At 41.8% G+C, this 12,352-nt stretch overlaps 1 protein-coding gene and 1 non-coding gene across 2 annotated transcripts; one reads left to right on the top strand and one right to left on the bottom strand.

Moving 5' to 3' along the window:
- The first annotated feature begins 7,364 nt into the window (after window positions 1–7,364).
- On the top strand, window positions 7,365–8,951 carry LOC133813804 (uncharacterized). Its single transcript, XM_062246881.1, has 3 exons — window positions 7,365–8,114; window positions 8,238–8,632; window positions 8,738–8,951. Exons 1-3 carry the CDS (start codon window positions 7,365–7,367, stop codon window positions 8,949–8,951), a joined length of 1,359 nt encoding a protein of 452 aa, XP_062102865.1.
- Window positions 7,899–8,005, bottom strand: LOC133813317 (small nucleolar RNA R71). The gene has a single exon (XR_009884341.1). It is a non-coding gene; the product is annotated as a small nucleolar RNA R71 (small nucleolar RNA).
- Window positions 8,952–12,352: the final 3,401 nt, after the last annotated feature.

Here is a 12,352-nt window from a genome sequence, read left to right as displayed (position 1 = left end):
GGATGGCACCATATGTAGAGTATCTGACGCAAGGTGTGTTACCAACGGACAGAAACAAAGCTAGGACCCTCCAGCAACAGGTTGCCAGGTATATCCTGGTCGATGGAATCTTGTACCGAAGGGGATACTTAATGCCACTATTCAGGTGTATTTCAAAAGAAAGGGCCAAAGAATTGATGAAAAAGGTACACGAAGGCTTTTTCGAGGACCACGCTGGGGGGCAAAGTTTGTTGAAAAAGATCCTGAGGCAAGGGTATTTCTGGCCAACAATGAATGAAGACTCGATGGAATTTGTGCGGAGGTGCGACAAATGTCAGAGGTTCTCCAAAATTCCACGAGCAGCCCCTAATGAACTGAAACAGATGCAAAGTCCGTGGCCATTTGTAGTGTGGGGTATAGATTTAATCAGATCTTTACCCACAGGAAAGGGCGGCGTCAAGTATGTTGTTGTTGCCGTTGACTATTTCACTAAATGAGTCGAAGCCGAGCCACTTGCAACAATAACGACCAAGAAAGTGCTGGATTTTGTGATAAAAAACATCGTGTGTCAACATGGATTGCCGAGGAAAATCGTCTCAGACAACGGAACGCAATTTGATAGCGATCTATTCACGGACTTTTGCAAAGGGCATGGGATTATCAAAAGCTTTTCTTCAGTCGCTCATCCCCAAGAAAATGGGCAATTCGAAGCAGTCAATAAAACGCTAAAGGATACTCTGAGAAAAAGACTAGAAGATGCTAAGGGGGCATGGCCAGAACAATTGCCTGAAGTCCTTTGGTCATCCAAAACTTCCCATCGAACAACAACAGGCCATACTCCATTCTCTTTGGCTTATGGGTATGAGGCTATGTTGCCCGTTAAGTTAGATCCACCCTCGCATCGCAGAATAACATAAGATCAAGGCTCTAACAGCCAGCTATTGATGGAATCCCTGGACTTGATCGATGAGAAACGTGAGCAAGCCCAACTCCGAGTAGCTGCTTACCAGCAAAAAGTCACCCGGTATTTCAACTCTAAAGTGCGTGAAAGACAATTTAATGTCGGAGATCTGGTACTTCGAAGAGTTTTCCTAAACACCCGCGACCAGGTTGCTAGAGTACTCGGACCTAATTGGGAAGAGCCATACCAGATTGAAGAAGTCCTCCATCCATGCACCTACAAACTTGCTCGCTTAAATGGAGATCTCATTCCTCGCTATTGGAATGGAGAACACCTACGCAAGTACTATCAGGGAACAATTCTTCTTAAAGAATTGGCTTGTATCAATTTTACTTTTTACAAGTTATGAAAAAGGGTTGGTCATTTTACGTGACTTATCGCTTATAAGTGTAAGATCTTATTGATCACTCGTACAGACACGGTTTGTCCATTTATTATGAGAAATATAAGGGACTGTGCACAGCCAATCATTCTTGCCAATTATTGTATTTATTACAAGTATTTGCTCATTACGTGTGTTGTTTTGCTGTATCATCGTTTTAATTCCTTTATTCCGAGCAGTAATGTTCGAGCAGGTTCTGGTCAAGGCAAGTGACTAAGGACCTAAAGCTCCTCAATCACTTGGGGGGGATATAAGGCATCTAGTAAGCAACACATATCGAAAGGTATGTAAATACATGAGCAAAATAAGTGAAAGCATGCTAAGGTACTTAGAGTATTTTTCAAAATGTTTTATTTTGTTAAATTAATCCAAAGTATTATGCTAAGTTCGGTCATGCGAACAGATGTTCTAATAAAATGCAGGTATTGTAATATCAAAAAGAAACCTTTTACACCGCGAGCACTTACTGGTCGGATGTAAATGTCCAATAAAAAGAGAAAAGATGCCCGTGCAGCAATAAAAGTTAAAACATAAATGAAATTGTTTTTACATCATGGCCCGTAGGTCATGTAGTTCAAAAAATAAAAAGATAATTATGAAGTAGCCAGGGGATCTTGTGGCAATTTTTGCTGCTGATCGACTGCATCTCCAGCTTCTTCCCGGGTGTCCTCGATCCCGGTCACTAAAGAAATCTCTGGAGACCTTGGAATAGTTTCTTCCTCCAAGCGAGTAGTGCACCTGGCTAGCTCCACCTCCCTGATATGGTATGGGAGATAAGAGAAGTTAGCATTGAGGTTGTTCTTCCAGAACATGTAAAAGTTCTCAAACGCCGCCCCTTCGTAAACTTCAAGGTTCCAGGCATTCTATTACTCCAGTGCAGCAACTTCATTGCGGCTTATCCCCAACTCATCTTGAAGCTTGTGGACCTCCCAGTAATTCATGAGCGAGACCTCCTTGTACTGCTCCTTGGATGCAGTGATCTTGGCAATACTTGCATCCTTCCTCTTCACCTCCTCTTCGAGAGAAGCGATCTTGGCCTCAGTTAGCTGCAGTGCCTCAAGGTGTTTTGCCTCAGCCTCCTTGAGGGCCTCCATATACTTCGCCTCGGCCTCCCTAAGGGCATCAGAATGCTTCGCCTCGACCGACTTCAGCTGCTCGGCATAGGAAGCTTCTGCCGTCTTGAGTTGCTCGGTATATCGAGCCTCAGCAGCACTAAGCTGATCGCCAAGTCTCTTCTCAAATTGAGCATTTTGTGTCCTCGAGAACCTCCAACCATAAGTAAGGGTAAGCACCCCCTGAAATCAGAAAAAAGGTTGTAAATAAGAGCAAGTTAAAAAGAAAATTCATAAAGTATAATAAAGAAAACAACTTACAGTGAGCACTTCATTCAGTGTGCGGCTGAGGACTTGGTCGACCCCCATAGAGCCGATCTCTTGGATTGCCTCCCAACTGTGTCGATGCTTTGTTATTCTCGACAGCCTATCTTTGGCTGAGTTGAGCACCACGCCCGTGAGGTCATCTCCCGAGGTCTCTTCCTGGCGACCAGCCGAATGCTGGACAGTGGATGCTGGAGGCGTGGGATCGACTGGAGCTGGAGGAGGAGTCTGTTCGACCAGAGGCGGAGGATCTGGGTTTGTTGGAGTTGCCTCCCTAGTGGGAGCTGGTGGAGGAGTTGTCTCCATCGTGGGAGTAGGCGCAGGAGGGTCGTCTGTTTGAGGCTTCTTCGCGAGGTGATTGTTGCAGCCCTCCCTAGACTGGCGCTTGTGGGACTTTTTCTTGCTCACTGATTTTGTGTACAAATCAAAAGTGCGTTTGGCAGGCATGTCTGCAAAAAAGAAACAAGCGAACAGTCAAGCAATATAATAAAAGGAACTTGCTAAGTCTATGAAACAAGGGCAGATAAATTAAAAGTATAATACCCGAGCTACAATTACTAGCCGCTACACTATTTACTTTACTAGTGCTACACTCACTCTCTGGCCTGAAGAAACCGGAATTTAAAGCAGGAGGGTAATTAAAGTTGCCATCTCCGTCGAAGAGGTGACAGGGGATAGGCAGACTATCTAAAAGCATAAAATCAGTACCGTTCTCGTCCGATGACTCAAGAATAGGCTCTGTGGCCTTCTTCTTTCCCTTCCCTAGAGGGGCCGGTGCAGCAGCAGGTCGGGGGGCACCAGTTGGCTCATTGATGGTCACCCCAGTTGCCCTCCTCGGAAGAGGTTGTGACACATCTTGTTGCTGCTCGGGAACCTCAGTGCCGGTGGTACTCTCCGCAGTAGTTTCCCTCACATCCTGGTGAGGTGCCAGAAGGCCGACCAGTCTCAGATTGGCCTCGGTGACCAGCTGTTTGACACTTTTCTCTATGTCGGTCATACTGGCCAGGAAGGCTGATCAGACCTCCATGTCTGGAGTAGGGTCTGGTCGCAACCAGGGCCTAAAGTGCACTAAATTTCTAAGGGAAATGCAGGAAGACTTAAAGAAGAAAAATATACGACCAAGGGTGCAAAGACTTTACCTCCTTGTGTGAAGGCCAAGTTGTTCGCGAACATGTCAGCAGTCAAAAAGTACTCCAGATGGTACATCCCCACATTCGAGATAAAAGTAGTGTCAGTCAGGAAAGTGCGACCTGTTTCTTGGTGGCAGAAGTGGAAGAACCCCGTGTTGTCTTGGTTGGGGTTGGATTTTAGGTCGAACAAGTAGTTGACCTCGTGTGGTGTGGGGACCGACCACTTCTTATGGCTATAGAGGATATAGAGTGCAAAGAGCATTATATATCCGTTTGGGGTGATTTCAAAAGGAGCGACCCCAAAGTAATTGGCCACTCCTTAGAAAAAAGGATGGAGAGGTAGGATCGTTCTTGCCTCGATGTGGTATCTCGACCAGGCGCTATACGCACCTCTCGGCAGATTCTCCCTTTGGTCTCTCGTGGGTTGGACTAGGGTCACCCCAGGGAGCCCATACTTCTTGATATAATTGGCGATCATCCTAATCATTACTCAACTAGGAGGGGTGACGTACCATTTGACATCTGGTCGAGTGGCACTTCGAAGTTGGGCGTGAGTTTGGATTCCTGGCTCGGGAGTACTCTCAGCTCTACCGCTAGTCGAGGGAATTTCTGCATGTGGAGCAGGCTGGTGTTCAGAAGGTTTATTTTTCTTTTTCTGGGCAGTGGATTTTACTCTACCCATGGCTGAAAGGTTTGACTGAGGTCTGTTGGGTGATGTTCGAGAAAAAAGGATGTCCAGAATAAGTCACGACGGCTGTTCTGCATCCGCGAGCAGTTGAGCGAGCAGGTCGTCGTCAATTGGTCTCTCATCTCCCCATGGATCTTGCATCAAAATCTGCGAACAGAAAAGGGGAGATGAGAACTTAGTCTAAAGACTTGTGTTGAATGTAGGAATAACGTTGCTCGCGTATAAAAGTTAAGCTTTTATACAACCAACAACATTCTGGAAAAAACATGAAGTTTCTTACGAGTAGTTTGAGAAATAGATTAAAAAGCGGAAGTAAAAAGTTTTTCAAGGAAAACTTTTTCGACTCCGAGAGGGCAAGAAAAACCCAGTTTTTCAACTAGCATAAAAATCGAATTTTTACTTTGATTTTACGCCCTAAATCTACAATCTCGACTACCAAACTGACTCCTAATTCCTATGAAGTGTTATTTCACTACCTTATCGCGCATCGAACATACCCATTTCCCCAAGACAGTTTCGGTCAAGAACAGTCAAGAACTCAACTACGAAACGAATAAAAAACAACTTTGCATGACAGCTCAAACAACTGAAAGGTCCGTAAAACTTACTTGGATGAAAGATGGAGTGTGAAAAATGAAAGCTTTGAACGTCTGAACGGAGATTCCTTAGGTCAGCGATGAAAGCACCTGGGATTTCTAGGCTCTGAAAGTTGAATTTCTTTGGAGTTCTTGAGAAGGAGATGACAAGTGAAAGGTAAAAAGTTAAAACATGAGTTTGGGGTATTATTTATAGTGATTGCGACACGAAAAAAGGAGTAATCCTGAATTACCTTTTTCAAAACATGGGGGATTGAAATAGCCGCCAGACAAGTTATTGGAAAGATGAAAATGCCTGATTGGACATGATTGGTTACTTTTTTCGAAGAGGCATGACGACTCTGATAGGTTTTATGGGGCATACGAAAGGTCAATTTCCTAAGTTTACTTTATGCTGGTCGCAACAAAGTAAACTTGGGGGACAAATGTTTACCCAAAAATGGCTATTGATGACGTGACAAGGATTTCTCACACGTGGTTGACATGTGGCAGAATTGAAGTGAAAAGGTGTTGTTCGGTTATCGACCAGATGCGCATTGCTTCATTAACTCTGACTATAAGGTACGACCAGGCTAGTCGTATGATTCGGTTTATTTCCTTCTAAGATTGTAATCTTATAATAATTACATTGAATATTTCCTCTTTATTGCCGTGATACACAGATATTAATGGGAATTAAGGCCCAATGACCCATGTAACCCCCCTTGAGCCTATAAATATGCATGAAATAGCTCAAGGAGGGGACTTTTGATCTTTGAATCTTTTCCCTGAATATTGAGAGAGAGAGAGCTATAGTGCGATTATCCATCATTTTATTGTAATTCTCCCAAAGTTGTTGAAACTATAGAACCCTAGTTCTTTGATCACGGCTTTGAGACTCAATATTAATAATAGCACTAAGTGGACTGATAAGCGTACAAAATATACGCTTATTTATAACATTTTCAGATTGATTTGGTTGTTTTTCTCAAGAGGAAGTTTCTATTTAATCTGTTTGGTGAACTTGTGCAGTTGGTCGTTATAATTCTGATTTGTTCGAGAATTTGGATAAATGTTTGTTTTAGTAGCCAAAAATTGGCTAATATTTGGAAATATGGTACAGGAGATATATCACCTGTCTTGGGTGATATATCGCCGCTTGTGGAATTCCAAATTTCGGCTTAAACAGAACGACATCAGAAACTCGCGTTTTTATCGAGAACATTCGCCATGCGATATATCGCAGCATCATAGGCGATATATCGGCACAAGGGCAATTTTGGAAATTTTCATGGAAATTCGTAGGTTTTGGGATTTTTGTAAAAAGAATAAAAAGAAGATCGAAAGGGACAAAAAAGGAGGAAGCATTCTGACGGCAAAGGGAAAGAAACAGAGAAGAATCCACGTTTATTTTGTTTGTGTTTATTTATGCTTTTGAATTTTAGATTGTGTGATGAAGTTTAATATTATGAACTAAATTTTTATTTTGAGTATTTTAATGTAGTCACTGGATATTCTTTTCGTCTTTAATGCAATTTCTATGAATCTTTGAATTTATGGTTATCTATTGTTCTTATGTTTAATGCTTGTAATTGATTGGCCATCTGTTGCATGATTATTGGTTTTAATTCAATATCTGAAAAGTGAGAATTGGAATAGCTCTAGACAATAGACATAGATTTCAATTTAGAACGAAAGTATCAAATTGGTTTGTGTAGCAATTAGGTTTTTGTTCTTAATGCGGTTTATGTGTAGAATTTATCACAGACATGTAGAAAATTCACAGGTAAACTAAATATTTTATATCTTGAGAAAGAATAGAATTGTCAATAGTAAACTTGCTATAACCATAGATCAAAGAAACATATTAGCTGTATTATTGATTGAATAGAACTGAAGGTTGATGAAATTAGAATACTCTAATCTTTCGCTTATATTAAATTTCGTTAATTAAATTGTGCTGTCTTAGTTTATTATTCATTGTTAATTGTCATTAAAATTTTATTAGTCAAATAGAAATAAAAGTTTGCTATTGGTAATTATTAAATCAATTCCCTGTCGGAACGATAATATATTTCCACTACTATTACTTGTTTATTCGATTGCGTATACTTGCGCAATAGAAAAAATTCGCAACAAGTTTTTGGCGCCGTTGCCGGGGAATTGATATTCTATTAATATCAAAATAGTTAATTTTTATTCTAATTTGGCTGTTTTTATTATTTGAACTAATCCAAGTTGTCGCATTTTGTTTTAATAGGTGAATCTTTTGTATGCGACGTGAAGGATCTGCAAATCTAGTGCCTGTTAATCCTAAAATCGAAAGATCCTGCAGACAAAACAGAAGGAAAAAGAGGTTGGAAGCATCAATGGCTGCCAACCAAAGAGACGGGGTTAACAATAATGATGGTCAAAATCACATCGCTCAGGACCAAAATGTGCGAGCATTAAGAGATTATGTGCTCCCTGCTGTCACAGGAGTGCACTCGTGCATTAGGCCGCCGACTGTTACTTCCAATAACTTTGAGATTAAGCCGGCGATGATACAAATGGTCCAGACTTCTGTCCAGTTTGGTGGTCTCCCGAATGAGGATCCTAACTTGCACATAGTGAATTTCCTTGAGCTGTGTGCAACGCTTAAGTTTAATGGGGTGAGCGATGATGCAATAAGGCTGAGATTGTTCCCTTTTTCACTAAGGGACAGGGCAAAAAGTTGGCTTATTTCTCTACAGGCCAACTCAATCAATACATGGGAGGAACTAGCTCAGAAGTTTCTCTCAAAGTTCTTTCCTCCTGCAAAAGCTGCTAAGTTGAGGGGAGAAATCAATAACTTCTATCAGAATGAGGGAGAGTCATTGTACGATGCATGGGAAAGATTCAAAGAACTGCTCAGGAAATGCCCTTATCACGGTATAGAGAAGTGGATGTTAGTCCACAATTTTTATAATGGGCTTTGCGGTACTACTTGCACTATAATAGATGCAGCAGCAGGTGGTGCTTTCATGAGTAAAGGGGCTGATGAGGCATATGAATTGTTAGAGGAGATGGCTATGAACAATTATTAGTGGCCTGCCGAACGAGATACTTCACAGAGAAAAGTAGCTGGGGTACATGAATTAGATGCTATCACTGCTTTAACTGCTCAGGTTGCTTCACTGACAAAGCAGTTGCAACAAAACAAGATCTCAGCTCAAGCCCAGGCTATACAGATGCAATCAGGGTGTGAAATATGTGGAGGGCCTCATTTGTATGAACAGTGTACAGCGGCCAACATGTATGGTAATATGCCAGTTAATCAGGCTCAGGTACAGGCAGTTGGTAATTTTCAGAGGCCTTATCAGAATCCGTTCTCCAATACTTATAATCCTGGGTGGAGAAATCACCCAAATTTCTCATGGAGAAACAATCAGGGCCAACAGTCACAGTTTCAAGGGCCATACCAGCAACACATGTCACAACAGCCTATGAATCAAGCCTCATCGTCACACCAGCCTAGACCGCAAGATCAACCAGAGAAGCCTAATGAATTGCAAGCAGCCTTGTTGACCTTCACTAATACTCAGACTCAATTCATGACTGAGACCAGATCCTCTATTCGAAACCTTGAGACATAAGTGGGTCAGTTGGCCAACATGCTTAATAACAGACCGCAAGGGAATTTACCTAGTAATACCGTGGTAAATCCTAAAGAGAACTGTCAAGCAATTTCATTGAGGAATGGTAAGAAAGTGGAGCAGCCCAGTGTACAAAACTCAGTGGTTCAGAATGAAGAGATGGGTGAGAAATCAGATACAAAAGCGAATGGGGTTACTGAAGACCACCAGGGTTCAAACAAGTGTCCTCCCGTTGTTGATAGTTAGCCAGTTCAAGTTCCATATCCTTAGAGGCTTAGAAAAACTACACTGGATAAACAGTTTTCTAAGTTTTTAGAGGTATTCAAAAAGCTGCACATCAATATTCCATTTGTTGAGGCATTAGAGTAGATGCCTAGTTATGTCAAATTTATGAAAGAGATTCTGTCAAAGAAAAGAAAGATGGAGGAGTATGAGATGGTGGCACTCACTGAAGAGTGCAGTGCGATATTGCAGAGGAAGTTGCCCCAAAAGTTGAGAGATCCGGGGAGATTTACCATACCTTGCACCATTGGCAAATTTGAATGTAAGCACGCTTTATGTGATCTGGGGGCAAGTATTAATCTGATGCCCTTAACTGTGTTCAGACGACTGGGTTTGGGTGAGGCAAGACCGACAATCGTCACTCTACAACTAGCAGATCGATCGGTAAAACATCCACGGGGAATTATTGAAGATGTTCTTGTGAAGGTGGATAAGTTTATTTTTCCTGCTGATTTTATCGTTCTGGATATGGAGGAGGATATGGATGTACCAATCATTCTGGGTAGGCCATTTTTAGCTACTGGGCAGGCTTTGATTGATGTTCAGAAAGGTGAGCTGACACTGCGAGTTCAGGGTGAAGAAGTGGTATTCAACGTGTTTAAGGCTTTAAAGTTTGCAAACGTCAATGACAGCTGTTTCAAAGTTGACATGGTAGAGAAAGCGGTGGCAGAAATCAATCTCACGGAGGATTCACTTCAGAAGAGCTTGACAATTGGGGATATAGATGCTGAGTTAGACAGTGAGGTCCAAGAGTGTGTACAGTGGTTGAATTCTAAAGGGCCAATTTATAATCGAAAATATGAAGATTTGGGCCAAGGACCTGAAAGACCATTACCATCAGTTCATAAACCTCCAGAGTTAGAATTGAAATCATTGCCTGTACATCTTCGATATGCTTTTCTGGGTGAGAAGGAGACTTTACCAGTTATTGTGTCTTCTTCTCTTTCTAATGAGGAGATGGAAAAATTATTAAGGGTGTTGAGAACCCATAAGTTGGCAATTGGATGGACGTTGGCAGATATTCAGGGAATAAGTCCATCCACAGTTATGCACAAGATCTTGATGGAAGATGACAGTAAGCCCTCTATTGAAGCACAACGTTGATTGAATCCAGCAATGAAAAAGGTGGTAAGGAAGGAGATCTTGAAGTGGTTAGATGCTGGGGTGATCTATCCTATTTCAGACAGTAGTTGGGTGAGTCCAGTTCAGGTAGTCCCTAAGAAAGGAGGGATTACAGTGGTGAAAAATGACAATAACGAACTTATCCCAACGCGTACCGTAACTGGTTGGAGGATTTGTATAGATTATCGTAAACTGAACAAAGCAACCAGAAAAGATCACTTTCCACTGCCTTTCCTTGATCAGATGTTAGATAGATTGGCTGGACATCAGTATTACTGTTTTCTGGATGGCTATTCAGGGTACCATCAAATATCCATTGCACCTGAGGATCAAGAAAAGACGACTTTCACCTGCCCATATGGTACTTTTGCATTCCGTCGTATGCCGTTTGGTCTGTGCAATGCCCCTGTTACTTTTCAACGGTGTATGATGGCTATTTTCTCTGATATGGTGGAACGGAGCATTGAGATCTTTATGGATGATTTCTATGTGATGGGGTCTTCTTTTGATGATTGTCTAAGGAATTTGGAGGCTGTGCTGAGAAGATGTGAAGAGGCGAATCTAGTCTTGAATTGGGAAAAATGCCATTTCATGGTAAATGAAGGCATAGTACTTGGGCACAAGGTGTCTAAGAATGGTATTGAGGTTGATAGGGCTAAGATTGCTACTATTGAGAATTTGCCGCCTCCAGTTTCAGTTAAGGGAGTGAGAAGTTTCCTTGGTCATGCGGGGTTTTACAGAAGATTTATAAAGGACTTCTCCAGGATTTCTAAGCCACTCTCGGCTTTGTTGATGAATGGGGTGCCATTTGAGTTTGATGAGAAGTGTCTTGAAGCTTTCAGGATACTAAAGCAGAAGTTGGTGTCGGCACCTATAGTAATTTCACCAGATTGGGACCAGCCATTTGAGTTAATGTGCGACGCAAGTGATTTTGCAGTGGGTGCGGTTCTGGGGCAGCGTGTTGACAAAGTATTTCGTACTATTTATTATGCCAGCAGAACACTAAATGGCGCTCAGTTGAATTATGTCACCACTGAGAAGGAACTTCTTGCCATTGTATATGCATTCGATAAATTCAGGTTGTATTTGATGGGGAACAAAGTTATTGTGTATACTGATCACTCAGCAATCAGGCATCTTATTGCTAAGAAAGATGCTAAACCTAGACTTATTCGTTGGGTACTTCTTTTACAAGAGTTTGATATGGAGGTTCGGGATAAGAAGGGTACAGAGAATTTGGTGGCGGATCACTTATCAAGACTTGAGTTGGGGGATAAGTCAGAATTTGTTGCAGGAGAGATTAATGAGTTTCCCAGATGAACAATTATTTGCAGTGGAGGATGAGTTGGTGCCATGGATTGCAGATTATGTGAATTATTTGGCAGCCAACGTAGTGCCACCGGAATTTGTTGGGTAGAGACTGAAAAAGTTTTATCATGATGTGAAGAACTACTACTAGGATGATCCGTTTTTATTCAAACAATGTCCGGATTTAATTATCAGAAGATGTGTGCCTGAAAGAGAAATGAAGGACATCTTGTTTCATTGCCATGCATCGCCGACTGGTGGACATTTTGGGGGAGCGAGGACTGCTGCAAAGGTCCTTGAATGTGGATTTTATTGGCCTACTCTGTATAAAGACAGCTATGACTTTGTGAAACGGTGTGATCGTTGTCAAAGGGTAGGTAATATCTCAAGACGTCATGGAATGCCTCTCACTAATATATTGGAGGTTGAATTATTCGATGTTTGGGGTATTGACTTTATGGGACCCTATCCACCGTCGTTCGGTAATTTGTATATTTTATTGGCGGTGGATTATGTAAGTAAGTGGGTTGAAGCAGTTGCTACTTCAACTAATGATGCTCAGGTGGTAGTCAAGTTTCTGAAAAAGAATATTTTCTCTCGTTTTGGCACACCTCGAGCGATTATAAGTGATGAAGGGACTCATTTCGCCAATAAGATTTTTGATTCTTTAATGGAGAAGTATGGAATTAAACACAAGATGGCATTGGGATATCATCCGCAGTCAAATGGGCAAGCGGAAGTGTAAAATCGTGAGATTAAGCTGATTTTAGAGAAGACGGTGCAAGTTAATAGAAAGGATTGGTCGAATAAGCTTGATGATGCGTTGTGGGCTTATCGGACAGCTTTTAAAACGCCAATTGGTACTTCTCCCTACCGTCTTGTATATGGTAAAGCTTGTCACTTGCCATTTGAACTGGAGCATAGGGCACAGTGGG

Source organism: Humulus lupulus, chromosome 1, assembly GCF_963169125.1.
Source record: "Humulus lupulus chromosome 1, drHumLupu1.1, whole genome shotgun sequence".
In the NCBI taxonomy this organism is placed as follows: Eukaryota; Viridiplantae; Streptophyta; class Magnoliopsida; order Rosales; family Cannabaceae; genus Humulus; species Humulus lupulus.
Note: the sequence above shows the minus strand (reverse complement) of the source record. Positions and strands in the feature narration are given on the sequence as shown.